Source organism: Schistocerca nitens, chromosome 2 (assembly GCF_023898315.1).
Source record: "Schistocerca nitens isolate TAMUIC-IGC-003100 chromosome 2, iqSchNite1.1, whole genome shotgun sequence".
In the NCBI taxonomy this organism is placed as follows: domain Eukaryota; kingdom Metazoa; phylum Arthropoda; class Insecta; order Orthoptera; family Acrididae; genus Schistocerca; species Schistocerca nitens.
Genome location: NC_064615.1, coordinates 1,070,702,484 through 1,070,721,704, shown reverse-complemented (window position 1 = coordinate 1,070,721,704; position 19,221 = coordinate 1,070,702,484). Strand labels below are relative to the sequence as shown.

General features: G+C 41.4%; 1 protein-coding gene across 1 annotated transcript in view; it reads right to left on the bottom strand.

The window, feature by feature from the left end:
- LOC126237462 (dehydrogenase/reductase SDR family member 11-like) overlaps positions 1 to 19,221 on the bottom strand; it is a 62,086-nt gene that overhangs the window by 11,480 nt on the left and 31,385 nt on the right. The window contains exons 3-4 of the mRNA XM_049947600.1: positions 18,996 to 19,125; positions 6,677 to 6,820 (exon numbers count right to left, since the gene is read on the bottom strand). Of these exons, the coding sequence (XP_049803557.1) occupies positions 6,677 to 6,820; positions 18,996 to 19,125 (274 nt within the window). The remainder of the gene's footprint in view (positions 1 to 6,676; positions 6,821 to 18,995; positions 19,126 to 19,221) is intronic.

Below are 19,221 nucleotides of genomic sequence, written 5' to 3'. Positions count from 1 at the left end.
GTATCAAGGAGTAAAATTATTTATGTAGTAACCTCCATGATATTATTACGGGAGAAGAGCGCTCCTACAATGTTGTTCTCTTCGTCTTTCTATTCTTCTTTCTGGTGTTAACAAGCAGACATCTCGTAATACGAAAGTAATGTAAGCATTTATGCTCTTAACCTTTTTAATATAATACGTTTAAGTTTATACGTGACTTATTTCGATGTGCAGTGAGCTTTCTGTCAAGTTCCTTGCATTGAATTAATTTTTTTAAGACGTTTACAGCTCCACAATTTTAGCAGCAGCTGCTTCAACGGACGCCCTTACACATCGATTTAAGTAGCGAAATCATAGCGGAAGCGCAGAGATCGCCCGCTTGAACATTTAACAAACATTCTTTCACAGCGACGAGCCGCAGGGGAGACCAACATTAGTTTTAAGATTTTACTTTTCGGCTTACCATCATATTCAGGCTGTGGTAGTCGAATCCTGGCTCTCGGTGTAAGACGAGTATTCTTGAGTGGGTCCACAATAGCTTCAATATTTGAGTCCATGCTCGTAATGTACAAATACGCCGAGGCTAATTATAATACTGTTATATTTTCAGTCTCGTGCGATATTCTTGGAAGTAAACCATATAACAATTTTTGCATGTTGTTGTGGTCTTCAGTCCTGAGACTGGTTTGATGCAGCTCTCCATGCTAATCTATCCTGTGCAAGCTCCTTCATCTCCCAGTACCTACTGCAACCTACATCCTTCTGAATCTGCTTAGTGTATTCATCTCTTGGTCTCCCTCTACGACTTTTACCCTCCACGCTGCCCTCCAATGCTAAATTGGTGATCCCTTGATGCCTCAGAACATGTCCTACCAACCGATCCCTTCTTCTAGTCAAGTTGTGCCACAAACTTCCCTTCTCCCCAATCCTATTCAATACCTCCTCGGACCACACAAATTCACGCGTCTTTTTACAAACACCGAATAAATAAATATACTCCCCTCCCGAAGAACAGCCACTTCACAGAACAAAATACTTCAGTTTAGCTACGAGAGAAGGAATTACGCAAATACTCGTATTTAGCAAAATACAGGAATTCAGCAATAAAAGTCACTTATAATGAAATATGTGAAGGAGATCCTAGGCGAAATGCCTGCAGGAAAAATGTGAACAAAGCGAAAAAAATTGTGTGTGTTCAGTTCGGGTCTGCACCGTAGATATTTCACGAAAACGTCGGGATAAGCTCGCAAGGGTTTCATATTAAAACAAAATTTTACTATCAATCTCTTTAATACAAAGTTCATACAGAGAAGTGTAGTGGTTACAGGTAAGATAAATCATAAGTTTGGGGTGTCACTGGCCGCCGTATGCCTGGTGGGCACTTACATACCGCTTGGCGCCATTTTTTCATTTCCTTTTCTAAGCTGCCGTACCTCTCGCAGTCTCACGTCGGTGGAATTTTAAGGCTTTTTGGATTCCTTTCAACGCGAGCTTTCGTCTGACTTGCAAACATACTTGAAATTATAGAAAGTGCGAGTCATATAAGACGGTATCTTTTATTGTGTTGTAACTTTCAGTTCAATACCGAGCATTCCAGAGCATATTTTTACAGTCTCACTTTGGATTTTGACTCTACAGGCTCTTCATGATGACGCTCAGATTGGCGTAGCGTGGATATGGGTTTCGGTTTCACATTGTTTTAGCAGTTTAGAGAACGCTAATTCCTAATAACACACATGCGCCTACGCTGGTACGATGACATCTCAGGCAAAAGAAATATTGCGCGATAGACAGACATACATACATAATCTATGCGTTGTGATTATACACACATCAAAAAAAGTTTTGCATCACCCCGGTTCCCAGAACTCCTGAAGATGGACTGTCATACAATATCTCTGAACAGTCAAAGAGACGTTGACAGTGGTTATCACTAAAGCCGCGTACTGATGTAAACAACCGTGTACGAGAAGCGAATATTAGACGGAGAGGATCCAACAGTCGATCAGTTAGTCAATCCACCAGGAAGAAGGTACACTTCTCCTGTTGTCTGTAGTTAAACCATGCCTCGACGGTCAATACCGCAGTTCGATCGCGTCCGCATTGTTACTTTGTACCACAAAAGGCTCTCAACAAGGGAAATCTCCAGGCGTCTCGGAGTGTACCAAAGCGATGTTCTTCGGACATGGAGGAATAGACAGGAACTGTCGATGACATGCCTCGCTCAGGCCGCCCAAAGGCTACTACTGCAGTGGATGACGGCTACCTATGGATTATGACACGTAGGAACCCTGACAGCAACGCCACTATGTTGAATAATGCTTTTCGTGCAGCCACAGGACGTCGTGTTATGACTCAAACTGTGCGCAGTAGGCTGCATGATGCGCAACTTCACTTCCGACGTCAAAGGCGAGATCCATCTTTGTACCGCGCTGCATGGTGTCGTAGTTGCAGATGGGCCCAGCAACATGCGGAACGGACCGCTCAGGATTGCCACCATGTTCTCTTCACCGATTAGTGTGGCATATACCATCAACCAGACAATCGTCGGAGGCGTGTTTGGAGGCAACCTGGTCAGGCCCAACCCCTTAGACGCACTGTCCAGCGAGTGCAGCAAGGTGGAGATTTCCTGCTGTTTCGGGGTGGCATTATGTGGGGACCGACATTCGCCGCTGGTGGTCATGGGAAGTGCCGTAACGGCTGTACGATACGCGAACGCCATCCTCCAACTGATAGTGCAACCAGCATATTGGCAAGGCATTCGTCTTCATGGACGACAATTCGTGCCCCCATCGTGCACATCTTGTGAATGACTTACTTCAGGATAACGACATCGCTCGGCTAGAGTGGCGAGCGTGTTCTCCAGATATGAACGCTATCGAACATGCCTGGGATAGATTGAAAAGGGCTGATTATGGACGGCGTGACCCGCCAATCACACTGAGGAACCTACGCCGAATCGCCGTTGAAGAGTGGGACAATCTGGACCAATAGTTAGTTGCTTGATGAACTTGTGGATAGTATGCCACGACGAATACAGGCATGCATCAATGCAAGAGGACGCGCTACTGGGTATTAGAGATACCGATGTGTACAGTAATGTGGACCACCACTTCTGAAGATCTCGCTGTATGGTGGTGCAACATGCAACGGGTGGTTTTCATGAGCAGCCGGCCGTTATGGCCGAGCGGTTCTAGGCGCTTCAGTCTGGTCGCAGGTTCGAATTCTGCCTCGGAAATGGATGTTTGTGATGTCCTTAGAACTATTAACATCTAAGGTCATCAGTCCCCTAGTTAGATTTAAAGTCCCATAGTGCTCAGAGCCCTCTGAACTAGTTTTCATGAGCAATAAAAAGGGCGGAAATTATGTTTATGATGATCTCCATTCGAATTTTCTGTACCGGTTCCGGAACTCTCGGAACCGAGCCGATTAAAAACTTTTTATGATGTGTGAATCTCTACCACCTACGAGACGAATAATGCATATACAAAGGCGACGATATTTTGTCACACAAGGGAGCTCGTTTCACAAGCGAATAGACGTTTTCATGTCAAAAGAAATGGTTTGCACAAGGACTGCATCTCGATGAAGGACAGTCTGAACAACTTCTGGTGAAACTAAAAGCAGAAGTGTAAACTTTAAGAGTGCAAGAGGAATTCTACTGTTAATCGCGGGAGGCAGGTGGGATAGGTGGAAAGAAAACGTTGAATGTCTCTACGGGGGGGGGGGGGGGGAGAACTTGTCTAATGACGTGTCAGAAAAAGAAATGAAAGTGGATATGGAAGACGTAAGGGATCCAGTATTAGATTTTCTAACAGTGCTTTGAAAAGCCTGGGATAAAATACTGCAAAAGGGATGGATAACATTCCTTACAAGGGAACCTCCCCATCGCACCCCCCCCTCAGATTTAGTTATAAGTTGGCACAGTGGATAGGCCTTGAAAAACCGAACACAGATCAATCGAGAAAACAGGAAGAAGTTGTGTGGAACTATGAAAAAATAAGCAAAATATACAAACTGAGTAGCCCACGCCTAAATACGCAACATCAAGGATGGTGCAAGCACTGCAGTGTTGTGGTCCCGTGGTTAGCGTGAGCAGCTGCGGAACGTGAGGTACTTGCGTCGAATCTTCCTTCGAGTGAAAATTTTAATTTTTTATATAATCAACTTTGCTCTCCAAAATTCCAGGACATGTTCAGATTTGCTTGGACATATGCAGGATTCGACGGTATACGCACGGAAAAATTTGAAAACGTTAAAAACATATGTTTTGACAGAGCACAGGAAAAACTGTGCGACTGTGAAACTGTTGCATTCATTTGTTGCAGTTTATGTAACAAACTCTTATGTTTTCATCACTTTTTTGGGAGTGATTATCACATCCACAAGAACCTAAATCGGGCAAGGCAGAAGAATCTTTTTACCCATTCGCCAAGTGTACAAGTTGGGTGGGACGACAACATATTCCTGTCATGTGACGCGCATGCCGTCACCAGTGTCGTATAGAATGTATCAGACGTGCCTTCCTGTGGAGGAATCGGTTGACATATGACCTTGCGATCAAATGTTTTCGATTCCCATTGGAGAGGCACGTCCTTTCGTCTACTAATCGCACGGTTTTGCGGTGCGGTTCAAAACACAGACACTAAACTTATTACAGTGAACAGAGACGTCAATGAACGAACGGACAGATCATAACTTGGCAAAAATAAAGAAAGTAAACTTCTCACTCGAGGGAAGACTTGAACCAAGGACCTCTCGTTCCGCAGCTGTTCACGCTAACCACGGGACCACGGCGTTCCTGAGCTCACTCTGTCCTTGATGTTGCTTATCTTGCGCACGGACTACTCAGTTTATATATTTTGCTTATTTTTTTCATAGTTCTACACAACTTCTTCCTGTTTTCTCGATTGATCTGTGTTCAGTTTTTCAAGGCCTATCCACTGTGCCAACTTATAACTAAATCTGAGGGGGGTGCGATGGGGAGGTTCCCTTGTTAGGAATACCTGCCAGCTAGTAGTCGCGCATCATCTTAATTAATCTTGTAGAAAGATTTCCCTGAGGTGAAACATGAGATGTGGGCACAATGTAGTATCGTGCTTGTAGGGACACGGTCAGGTGCGGATGCTGCTGGCGAGTTATGTTGGTGGCCCTCCTGAAGCCCGCTAGGTTCTAGCGTCAACACATCTATTTATTGCTGTTGTTTGGTGTGCACACAGATTGGCAGCTTGCTGTTTGTGGTCTGGCAGTGTAAATAAGCACGTTGCTAGGTTCAGCAAGAGTAGGGGTTTCTCGCTTGTGGCTGGCTTCGGTAGAAGATGCCCTGGAGTCTAGCAACCAGATAGTACCGGTGGCTGCGGTGGCCATGCCATTCGCCTGACTACTACACTGTCGATTCACATTAATGTGACCACCGTCAGACGCTTGAATAACCACCTATTGCACTGCAGACCATTGCAAGACATGCTTGAAGAGAGATATTCATGTTCTAGAAGGTACTGACAGGGATGTGAAGCCATCCTGATCCCAGTGCGGAGGCCAGCTACGTTAGGGTTCTCGGTTGAGGACCCATGGCACGAACTGCCCGACCGAGATAGATCCAAACCCGATCGAGAATATTTGGGACCGAGGAATTTTGTGGTCAGGGAGTACGATAAATTCATCCTGGTGGTAGTCGAACCATGCACATACATTGCGAGCTCTGTGATACGTTGCATTGTCCTGCTGGTAGAAGCCACTGTGCTTAGAAAAACAAACTGCTTTTAGGGGTGGACATGGCCCCAAAGGGTACATGCGTTCCTGAATGACAATAACACCCAAGGAATGCCACGAAAACATTCATCAGACCATAATGCTTCCCAAGCCGACCTGGACGCTTTGCTTTCAAACATTTTACGCCATACACGCCAAAGACTCTCTATCCGATGCGGTATAAAACGTGATACATCTGAAAAGGCCACCTGTCGCTACTCAGTGGACGTCCAGCTGTGGTAATGAAGAGCAAATTCCAGCCTTCATCGGTGATGAACAATAGTCAGCGCCAGTGCATGAACTTAGCTGCCTGCTGTGGAGGATCCTATGCAGAAACGTTCGCTGAGTGGTCGTTGAGGCGATACTGTTGGTGGCCTCTTGGTTCATCTGGGCAGTCAGTCACTCAACGGTGCTCCTCTTCTTGCCTGTCCACATCTCCGCAGTCGTTGTGCACCGCGGGCCATAGATGACAGTGGTGAATACAAGTGCCTCGGCGCCAGTTTCGGATAGCGCCATTTGTCCGTGCACAGTTTGACCAAAGCGGCATGCGAACAGTTTATAAACGTAGCCGTTACGGAAATAATTCCACACACGCCCCTGAAGCCAACAATCATGCCCTTTCGAACGTCAGATAAATCGCTCCACTTCCGCATTACAAGCACTGCTGTGTTCACCGCATTCCTCCAATACGTCTTATATACCCTCCATTGCTAGTGCTGCCATGTCCCCTCTGTGAGTAGTTATTGCACGTTGACACGAACGTTTGCGGTGTTCACATTAATGTGAATCCATGTAAGTATAGTATAACTTCTAAAAATGAAGCATTGTAAATTGCTGCTAATTTGTGTTGCAACATATTTTTACCATATCTGTTGCCTAATAGTATTTACTCCTGTGACACATTTCTGTACCTGTCTCAAACTGATTGTACAGGACAGGGACTCACCTGTGTGCGTGGGTGCTGTGAGAGCATGAAGATGATGGCCTCTGCGATGTCCTCTGGTTCAAGAAACTGGCTCTCCCAAAAGTCGTCTGGTAGACCAATCAGCGGGTTAAAGAGCTCCGTCCTCACGGGTCCGGGAGACACTTGCTGTTGGATAAATTAATGCGTGAGTAACTTCAACTAGGGTAAGTAATGCGAACAACAAAGGCGACAAGATCCAAGTTTTGACGGATAAATAACGTCAACGCTTCGTTTCGTTGAATGTAAGCTGATTTCAAGGCTTTGCTGCAGTAGGGCCTGTATTTTATTTCGAAATAAGAGTCTTAGTAAACAGTAATATCTTTACAGAAAAGCGGCACAAACTTTTCGCCTTGAAATGTAAGAATGGGCAACATTTATTTGTCGAGAACGCGGGTTTATAAATTATGACAGCTTTCGATTGTGCAAGCAATCACTTTCAGATCTGAAATAGATAAAAAAGGTGTAGCTCATAACAAGTTATATTGCACGTATTGGAAGTAGATATAAACAGGAAAAAAGGGTCAAACAACATATCGTAGAGTACCGATATTCACTGTAAGATGTTACATGCTGTACATCAAGTACTGCGTCATTAAATAGCAGCATCGCAAACACGCAGTCGTTTTAAGATAAAAAGATGCCTGAAGTAGTTAGAGCCCACCACCGTGTGCACAGTTACACAATGAAGTTTATCCTATTAAAACAAAGTTAAACAAAACATGAAAGAAAATTTGCCAGTTAACGTATTGTAGTAAAAGAGTTCCCCAGCCGAAAATCATATAATTTGGGGAGAGTATATAACACCATAAAATAATAATTCTTAATGAGCAGGCTGTTAATTAATGATTAAAGGTGCTTTTAGTTTAACAAATAATTTCGCAACTTAATAAAGTGTGAGTTATACAAAAGGGCCGGCCGCGGTTGCCGAGCGGTTCCAGGCGCTACAGTCTGCAACAGCGTGACTGCTACGGTCGCAGGTTCGAATCCTTCCTCGGGCATAGATGTGTGTGATGTCCTTAGGTTGGTTAGGTTTAAGTAGTTCTAAGTTCTAGGGGACTGATGACCTCAGAAGTTAAGTCCCATAGTGCTCAGAGCCATTTGAGCCATTATACAAGAGGAACAGTATTAGATGGAAAAAAGAACGTCGGCAGCTGACAACCAGACAGAGCGCTTCAATGCAGCGGTCACTAGTGGCTACAATGAATTTTGTCGGCGGCACAACGTAATCTTTCTGCTCTTCTGTATTCTGCATTTTATTTGACAAATTATTTCGTAATTTCCTGACCAAGACCGTTTCTGTCATTAGGCAAGACTAGGGCGGCCGCCTAAGGCCCCAAAATTTTAGTGGCGGCGAAGGGCGGAAAAAATTAATTCAGTTAAATATGGTAAAGCCGAAGATTAGCGAAAAAATTATCAACGGTATTATGATTGTCCAGTAAATGTAGGATGAAGATAGATGTTACTTGTCATGTGAAATACGTAGAACGTAACAATAAAGTATTATCATTCAGAGTATTACTTCAGATAAATCTTAAATTTACGTATAGGGGCCAGCACATACACTCCTGGAAATGGAAAAAAGAACACACTGACACCGGTGTGTCAGACCCACCATACTTGCTCCGGACACTGCGAGAGGGCTGTACAAGCAATGATCACACGCACGGCACAGCGGACACACCAGGAACCGCGGTGTTGGCCGTCGAATGGCGCTAGCTGCGCAGCATTTGTGCACCGCCGCCGTCAGTGTCAGCCAGTTTGCCGTGGCATACGGAGCTCCATCGCAGTCTTTAACACTGGTAGCATGCCGCGACAGCGTGGACGTGAACCGTATGTGCAGTTGACGGACTTTGAGCGAGGGCGTATAGTGGGCATGCGGGAGGCCGGGTGGACGTACCGCCGAATTGCTCAACACGTGGGGCGTGGGGTCTCCACAGTACATCGATGTTGTCGCCAGTGGTCGGCGGAAGGTGCACGTGCCCGTCGACCTGGGACCGGACCGCAGCGACGCACGGATGCACGCCAAGACCGTAGGATCCTACGCAGTGCCGTAGGGGACCGCACCGCCACTTCCCAGCAAATTAGGGACACTGTTGCTCCTGGGGTATCGGCGAGGACCATTCGCAACCGTCTCCATGAAGCTGGGCTACGGTCCCGCACACCGTTAGGCCGTCTTCCGCTCACGCCCCAACATCGTGCAGCCCGCCTCCAGTGGTGTCGCGACAGGCGTGAATGGAGGGACGAATGGAGACGTGTCGTCTTCAGCGATGAGAGTCGCTTCTGCCTTGGTGCCAATGATGGTCGTATGCGTGTTTGGCGCCGTGCAGGTGAGCGCCACAATCAGGACTGCATACGACCGAGGCACACAGGGCCAACACCTGGCATCATGGTGTGGGGAGCGATCTCCTACACTGGCCGTACACCACTGGTGATCGTGGAGGGGACACTGAATAGTGCACGGTACATCCAAACCGTCATCGAACCCATCGTTCTACCATTCCTAGACCGGCAAGGGAACTTGCTGTTCCAACAGGACAATGCACGTCCGCATGTATCCCGTGCCACCCAACGTGCTCTAGAAGGTGTAAGTCAACTACCCTGGCCAGCAAGATCTCCGGATCTGTCCCCCATTGAGCATGTTTGGGACTGGATGAAGCGTCGTCTCACGCGGTCTGCACGTCCAGCACGAACGCTGGTCCAACTGAGGCGCCAGGTGGAAATGGCATGGCAAGCCGTTCCACAGGACTACATCCAGCATCTCTACGATCGTCTCCATGGGAGAATAGCAGCCTGCATTGCTGCGAAAGGTGGATATACACTGTACTAGTGCCGACATTGTGCATGCTCTTTTGCCTGTGTCTATGTGCCTGTGGTTCTGTCAGTGTGATCATGTGATGTATCTGACCCCAGGAATGTGTCAATAAAGTTTCCCCTTCCTGGGACAATGAATTCACGGTGTTCTTATTTCAATTTCCAGGAGTGTAGTACGAAATAAAGATGTAGCTTTGTTTCTGACATTTCAATGGGATTCTGTAGAAGGAATATTCCTTCCTCTGTACAGTAGATTTTTGGCTTCAGATTTTTTTCCCAAGTCCAGTAACTTTGCTTGAACATGTAAACGTTTTATGTAAAAAAAGTAGAATGAGTAAAAAACTTACGTTAAGTACGACCACCGTGAGCAACTCAAGGGCTATAAGCTACCACCCATTCCTATTTTAGGGCCACTGACTCCATGAAGGAAAAGAGCCAATGCATTTTGACAAACACATCCATGCCTCACAGGTTTTCAAACGAGCACCCATCTCAGGGTGCGAATGATCAGAAGCCAGCTCAGAGGACTGCACCACCAGGGCAGCTAATAAAAGTTAAACTACTGTCAACAGAACAGGGAAACAAGACGTCATTTATTTACGTAATCGCAAGAAAGTGGGAGCTTAAAAAATGATATTTATTCCTCATTATACAAATATTTCAAGTAAAACAGAAACGAAATAAAACCACAATTGTGCTGAAGACAGTTGATGCTTTAGCATATCTCCTGCGATTATAGCATAGTTTCTAAATTGAAGGAGAAATTCATTCACACTAGAAAATACGTAGTTCCACACCTTTATTTTATTTTTTGGAAGAAAATGGACTAATAACTATATTTATGTTGAATTTCGTTGCAGTGGTATATTCAGTTGAGTCCTAGTTTTAAATAGAAAGAAAATGCTACATATTTTACTTATTCTAGAAATTTCAAAAATTGAAGATAATAAATATCCTCACTTTCTTAGTTACTGCCCGCATCTCGTGGTCGTGCGGTAGCGTTCTCGCTTCCCACGCCCGGGTTCCCGGGTTCGATTCCCGGCGGGGTCAGGGATTTTCTCTGCCTCGTGATGGCTGGGTGTTGTGTGCTGTTCTTAGGTTAGTTAGGTTTAAGTAGTTCTAAGTTCTAGGGGACTTATGACCACAGCAGTTGAGTCCCATAGTGCTCAGAGCCATTTGAACCATTTCTTAGTTACTTTAGAACTGATGAGGACAAAGACTGAGTACGGAGAATTAAATTTGAGGACTGACCTCGGAAAATTAGGACGTCTGATAAACTTAATTCAATGATTAAAAGTATAATAATTCCTGTTGTTGTTCCGTTGGATGTTGTTGAGAGTGGAGAAGGGGTGGGATATGAGGGAGACTTGAGGTAGTAATAAAGGAGGAGCGTAATTGTTCAGTTTTCTCCTAACGCTGTAAAACACCTCGCAATGGTCCTCTTCCTGACTTGAACTGAACTTCATATGAACAATTTTTTTTCTGTACACTTTAGGTCAGAATAGCTTCGATGGTGCTAACAATCATAGTCATACCATTTTATAAATTCGCAATCTAGACAAAGGTTGCACTGTAAGCTGAAAACGCTTTTCACATTCTTGACAATGTCGAGTTCTTCAAAATAAGAAAGTGATGCCTACTAATTTACATCAAGGCGCCAGTTTATGATAACTTTTACCTCACTGTGCCACGATTATTTCGACGGAGGACCTTACCGTGTTCGTTCGATGTTCCATAAATTAATTGCAAGGCAACTGTCTAAACTATTTGGAACAAATCATATTACGTCTAATATCCACACTGTAATTAGATCTGTATTTGTGCTGGTTGCGTAAGTCTTAAAATATACTGATATTTGTCAGAATCAGGGTTGATAGCAATTTCAAGAGAGGGAGGGGAAAAAGTATACGTGACAGTTTCAAAACAACTGATGTGCAATTTAAAAGCTGACATTTGAAGTTATGACGATAAACTAACTGAACCTGTAGTGACAGTAACTTTTCTTGGCGGGGACTGACTGAAGAAAGTTTATGAAAAACAAAAAACAAAAAAAAAAAAACACACTGCAGTGTGCACCTGTAAAACCTTCTGGATGTTTTCGAGAAGTGAGAGGTCCACCTGTTTCTTGTAAAAATTAATAAAAGAATTATTGCAATGCATAGTATGGAATTGCTACGTATGAATAATTTTGAAATACATTACAATATGTTGTTGCTTACGTACATTTACTTTCAGTAAAACAGATAGACTAAGAGTGAAAGAAAATGAGGGAAATACCTTGAAGTCCTATACATTTTTCCATTCAGATTTAAACAGAGGTCTGTTTATCAATATGTGACTACCGAAATAAGAACATAATATCCCATGAATGGATATCAAATACCACGTCTACTATACATAAAAATAATAATTAACGGAACCTCTAGGAGAAACGTGTAAAGCTGCTGGGAAAAGAAAACAAAACGGATCTCTGTGTACCTGATCAAATTGTGTGTGTGTGTGTGTGTGTGTGTTTTTTTTTTTTTTCTAGTGGACGACCCTGAGATGAGATTGTAGCAGTGTCACACACAGAGTAGGCATTCCTATAAAATACAGCAGAGCTGTACAGGACAGCAAACACAAAATATTTGATCGAACAGCCCATGGGAATACTGTGGGTTTATAGAGTTCAGTGGGCACACTGTGAACCTGCAATACGCTCATGCACTGTTTCTTCAGTTTTGTCTTGTGCATTGTTAATCAATCACACATAACAAATGTTGCTGCTTTCAACAAAACGGACTTAACGAATACGTCTTTACAGATATAAATGTATACGTAACGAAATACGACCACTGGGAGTCCACAAGTCCACTCAAGTATTGTACCTTCCTTATTAACAATAAGAATGGAAAAATGTTTAGGTCATGTAGAAATGAAGATACAAGTAGATGAGAATGTCTCCAGATATCAAAGTGTAACTACAAGTCAAGAAATAAACTGAATTCCCTACATTTCTCTTGAATATTCGATTTGTTTTAGCTACAACAGCCAGTGACAATATTCAGAAATTATCCTTCATCACCATCTGAAATTTTGTTAGTGGGCTTCTGGTGCACTCAGTATGTAACTCATGTCTATTTAGTGACATTTATAGTGAATATGAAACTTCAAACTTACTGGTGAGCTTTTAAATTTGAAAAGAAACTTTTTTTATGTGCTTAAGCAACTTTGTCAATTTGTTTATCTGTAAAACTAGAACCAGAAAAAAAAAGAGAAAAATTTGTTGATTTGTTCAAGTCATGTTTCTTGTAAGAAGTTTTCATCCCACAGAAGCATACTATAAGATAAGTAAGTTGTCCTTGCCTATCATCAACTTGTGATATATGTGCTGTGATGCTCTTAAACAGTTGTGTACCTCACAGTTTGTGATGTAAGCATTGTGTTAGAATTCAGAAGGAAAAATGATGTCCATAGTTACAGTACAAAAACTATTTAAAACTGATTGTGGTAGCATCACTCTCTCAGCCTAAATCTGTGATCCTTCAGCTGATGACTGCAATTCTGCTTTGCAGAATGTGATGCATTAGAAGAGTAACGTAATTTTTTTCTATGTTGTAGATCGATTTGTGTCTATAAACATGTAGCAAATTTACAGCAAAAGTATTACACATTTCTTAAATTACATACTTTCGACTATGTGAATCCTACTGTAAATTACAGCGTTCTTCCTTCGCACCATTTCTTAGCAATCTTTGTTATTCAATTTTACTTAATGTAAATAAGTAACTATTGTCTTCCGGTTCGTTTCGAGTATAGAATGGGGGATGACACATGTAAAAAAGGTTTTACCTGAAGATGTATGTCTAGCTTCTTGGAAAAAGATTATCTGCATCCACTAAAGAAAGACATGCCGTCTATGAAGCGACAGTACAAAATTGTAATTTGAGCTGCTTTACGTTTTCTGGTTTTTAATCATTCTGATTACTCAATCATATGATTATTTCTATAAGTTCTTTTCAGCAGATTCATAACTATATAATGAAGAAAAAATGTGTTTCATCAGAATAGAAACTAAGTACTACACATATTTAAAATAAAAGTCAGTTCAGTGCTGCCTAATTTTCTATTTTTACCAAACTGATTACTACCATTAGAAAGCAAAAAGATATTCATCTCTAATGATGATCACGATTTAGCCAAGTACTGTGACAAATAACATAGGGCTAATTTGGATTAAATAGTTCATAAATAAAATGCGACTGCCTGTAACTAAGAGAGTTTGATCAAATTAAGGAAAGAAAACGTTTCCATGAAATAAGGAATAGTTACATTTTATAGAAATCAAAATATATAACATAAGTGAGAACTGTTGTAGAACATTTGTATTTCTGGGATAAAAGTGTTTTCAGATTTAAATTGCTGATCTAAATTTCTTGTAGAATCAGACTTTCACTGTCAGGGATAGCTTTCCAGTAATATATAATAAGAAAGCCATTATTTGTGGTAAATAGAGAAACATTTTGTAAATAATAGTTGGCAATATTAATTTCGGCATTTATAACAGTTGTTTTGATATTCGCATGCCCATACTCCAATTGCTATTGTGTACCCTCATAAATACGAATTTCATCAGACCTAACCTCCTAGACACTGTCAAGAAGTCTCAAGTGATACTGTGTTTGAAGTGATAAGTTCCGTTTTTTTATTTTTTATTTTTTTGGAATACAAGAAATGACAAGTAATTTACTGAGGAGTAATAGAGTAAACAGGAATGTTTTATATTGCGTGAGTTAAATGAAAAATACGTTAGTATATTGTTTACCCAGGAAATGTCTCGTCGGCGCTGTGGTCCACATGTTCATGACAATTCCTATTACATTTGTGAAGACCTCACATTTGCAAGAAATGGGCTCTAAACTGCACACTTTAAGAGCTGTGAGCACTCATCAAGTAGCGGTCATGTGCTTCACAGTAGCAATGGTGAAAAAGAGTTCGTAACTCTTAAGGTGTTCACTTTAGAAGCCATGTTTACCATAATTTCTTGTTCGAATAATCGGAGCTGTCATATTCGAGAAAACTGCCCATTCCTCCTACGACACCTTGCGTATATTACACAACCCGTCGTCGTAAATTATTAACTGGCAGAAAGGAATAAGGAAAAGGTATGTTAGTTGCTGTACCTATGGTACGGAGAACATAACATCAAAAGACTATATCTCAGATTGTTATTTCTGTGTAATGAATATTCTGGCAGTAACAACCGTGAAATGAAAAAAGTACGTTGATTATCGGACCTACCTTCTGCACGTAGTCCTGTACCAACCTCTGAAAGGTTTTCAGATGAACAAATCACTGGTGACAGCGAACTGGATGGAAATGAGGATATAACATTTCCTGAAAGATAGGGTCCTCTGTACCAGGACAGATGTAGTACTTCAACGCCACACTGACACAGGTAGATGCGTATGATTTAGTGCATGGCATAGGGGTAAGTAAACAAAAGGCAGTACTGTTTGGTTCAACGTTCAAAGAATACAATCTTCTCCACCGAAGTAGCAACATAAAAATGTGTTCTCCGAATAAATTCGCTTATATCCTACTACACCAGGACAGGGGGGGGGGGGGGGGCAGAGAGTGCTGATGTATTTCAACGATGTTGCAGGCTTAATGAAAGCAATCGACTTCAAATACAGCCCACGGGAGTTGTTGAGACTGTTTATAGACACGTCGAAAATGTCTTGAAGGGTGTATTGCTCCACAATGGGAATAAAATGCCCACAGTTCGAATTGCACACGCCAGTGTGGCTGAAGAAAGTTACGAAACTTTAGCAAATATTGACAAGTTAAATAAATACAGTGAGCATAAATAAAAGATTTGCAACGATTCTTAAGTGATTGTTGTTTGGAATGAAATAAATGTAGACACAATACGCTGGTTTTCTGTGTGTGAGTACGATAGTGGTGACAGAAAACGTGACTACATAAAGAAAAAAGTGGCCTTAATGAAGCTAACGACGAACGTTTTTTCCACCCTCTTTCGAACGTCTGGTAGCTCCCAAAGCTATCCTCCTCACAATTCTTCACGTCAAACTCGGATTAATTAAACAGTTTGCCAAAGCGATGGGTTAAACTGGCAGAGGATTTGCATATCTTGTTGAACAATTTCTTCATCTTTCAACAGTGAGAATAAAAGATGTATTTGCAAATACTTGGATCAGAAACTTCAGCTAGATGGAAATTATGAAACATGCCTGATTGCCATGCTCATGTTTCTGCTTCAAAGTTTTAGGGAAGTGTCATGTAACCTTCTTGGAAGAGTAGTTGCAATTACAAGAACGTAGTCCATCAAATGATGAACGCTTATCAAGATAACGGCTGCAACATGTCATTACAAGTACATTTCTTGGACTCTCACAGACTTCTTCACAGAGAGTTGCAGCGATAAATCGGGCCAAAATGTAGAAAATATTCCATAAGGATGCGCTAACAAAAGTAGATGCCTACAATTCTGGCTGAATATTACAGGAATATCACTAGAGACAGGAAAGACATTCCACACAAGAGAAAAAAATAGATGTGTAATATTGTGTTCGCACATTTGTATCGTTTGTCTGTATACTTCTCTCTAAAATATATGCTAGAAAGTGAATGCTTTTTCTGAATACAGCCTTGGGCATTACCTTCCTACGTTTTCCTCATAAGGTTGATTTCGATCAAGAAATAACAGCATGAAGCATTTGAATTAAATGAAGTCCGAAAAATAAGTTTACATTTATATACTAGTATTTGCCCATTTTTGTTAAATTAGCCCTGGCAGAGAAAAACTGAAAACTTGTTTCTAACAGAAATTGCAAAGCTCAATCGAAATCAATCTTTTCTCTCAGGAAATAGAAATAAACGTTTTTTATAATTATCTTTGTACTTCTACGTGTTGATATTTAGAAACAGACAAGAGAAGGAAGTTGTGAACTTGTGGATAAGGAAAAAGGGTAATTTATTAGTAGTATTCAGTAGATAAACATTTACCAAATTTAAAATTTGTTAAATTAGCTAGTGACAGAGAGTACATTTTTTTAAAGTTGATCATCTGCAAAGGTAGTTTGTGGTGTATTCTATCCACAAAGTGTCTAAGCAAAAAACTGATCTACCAATTTTTAACTTAAAAAAATAATGGCTTCTCAAAGAAGTACCTCTGAGGAAATATTTAATTATAGCATTGCTATAGGCCACATTAACATTTTCAGTTATTTGGCCCAAAACATGTGGATGAATTTTGGTGTTTCACATTGCACATCTATTTCAACGTGATAAATAATGCAATGGTTTTGTAAAGTGTAATCAAGGTGTCTTTTCCGTCTTGCTTTTGCAATGTTGAATTACAGATGTTCAAAATATGTGAGAAAGATATATGGCACACAAAAGAAAATAATTTTCAAAATAACATAATTTGGAATATTTGCAACAGGTGTGTAAATATCCTGTGTTTACTGACTATAATTTTCAAATGTATCTACTATCAGCAATAGACAGATGATCAAAGAGAAAAACCACAGACAGCAAGACTGACAACAATCCTGATGATAAAAAACGATGATAACACAATAAATGTATCCTAAATTTTTCACAGTTGTGAATGTTGGAAGAATATTCATGAGAAAAGGATAATAACAATCAGCAGGAAGTGTTAAACTGTCATTTGAACAAAACAACATTACACCACTGATCATATAATCCATTTTGATTGGTTCCCTCTCCCAAGTCAACCAACTTAACAGTGAGGCCATCGGTCCCATCGGATTAGGGAAGGAAGTCGGCCGTGCCCTTTCGAAGGAACCATCCCGACATTTGTCTGAAGCGATCTAGGGAAATCACGGCTAACCTAAATGAGGATGGCCCGACGCCGGTTTGAATCATCGTACTCCCGAATGCGATTTCATTTTGAAGATTCAAAATGGTTCGAATGGCTCTGAGGACTATGGGACTTAACATCTGAGGTCATCAGTCCCCTAGAACTTAGAACTAGTTAAACCTAACTAACCTAAGGACATCACACACATCTATGCGCGAGGCAGGATTCGAACCTGCGACCGTAGCGGTCGCGCGGTTCCAGACTGAAGCGCCTAGAACCGCTCGGCCACACCGGCCGCCTTTTGAAGATTGTAAGTGCACTGTTTTATTTGCTTTTTGACTCACAGTGTTGATCACCAACTGCAATAAATAAAATGAAGCTGTTTCAGTTTAAACGCAGGTGGCTGCCCATAAAATGTGCGATGGAAACAGTTTTGTAAACAATAAAAAGGCGTGTCATTTAATGATACCTAATATACATTGGCGTGGTTTTCTTAATTTTATACACTGGCATTATTATACTCTGTACATCTATTAAGGTGGCACTACTAAGTGTATAAAAATTCAATGTTCTGGAATGAAACGGGTACTAAGGTGTTCTTGTCAATTACCCCATTGCTGAAACTTTCCCCTCGGTAAACCTGGAACTTCGAAACATTGAAACTGTTTGAATTATATCGTTAATATAAATGTGAAAGTTAAGTTTGTGTTTAATGGCTTTCCTAACGTGATCCTATGAGCACGTGGCAAGGCAAAAAGTGAGCGTTCTGTTATAATGTTTAACGTATTGCATATCATTAAAGATTAACCTCATCAAAAGCAAAACGAGGATAATGGAATGTAGTCAAATTAAATCGGGTGATGCTGAGGGAATTAGATTAGGAAATGAGACACTTAAAGTAGTAAAGGAGTTTTGCTATTTAGGGAGTAAAATAACTGATGATGGTCGAAGTAGAGAGGATATAAAATGTAGACTGGCAATGGCAAGGAAATCGTTTCTGAAGAAGAGAAATTTCTTAACGTCGAGTATAGACTCAAGTGTCAGGAAGTCGTTTCTGAAAGTATTTGTATGGAGTGTAGCCATGTATGGAAGTGAAACATGGACGATAACTAGTTTGGACAAGAAGAGAACAGAAGCTTTCGAAATGTGGTGCTACAGAAGAATGCTGAAGATAAGGTGGGTAGATCACATAACTAATGAGGAGGTGTTGAATAGGATTGGGGAGAAGAGAAGTTTGTGGCACAACTTGACTAGAAGAAGGGATCGGTTGGTAGGACATGTTTTGAGGCATCAAGGGATCACAAATTTAGCATTGGAGGGCAGCGTGGAGGGTAAAAATCGTAGAGGGAGACCAAGAGATGAATACACTAAGCAGATTCAGAAGGATGTAGGTTGCATTAGGTACTGGGAGATGAAGAAGCTTGCACAGGATAGAGTAGCATGGAGAGCTGCATCAAACCAGTCTCAGGACTGAAGACCACAACAACAACAATATCATTAAAAGGTGCTAAAGGAAGGTATTGATACCTTTAGAAAAGTCTACATCAGCTGACCTCAAAAATACAGATCTATTCATTAAAAATAAGAAGGCAAAAAGGTAACTCATACACTTCTTGTAAACTCTAGTATTTATAGTGTGCAGTACTGAACTATACTTACTCCAACTCGTATGTTGCTTTTCCTTGCAACCAAGTCCTTTCTCAAACCTTCGAGCAGTGCCTTCACAGCCACCTTGCTAGCGAAGTATATCGAGTTCCCAGAGTCATTTACTGGCACATGGGACGCGAGGCTAATAAACAGAGACATGTATACCTTTTAATAGTCATAGAGAAACATTCATCAGACGCAAATAACACAGTAGATATAAAACAAAGCATAGGGGTAT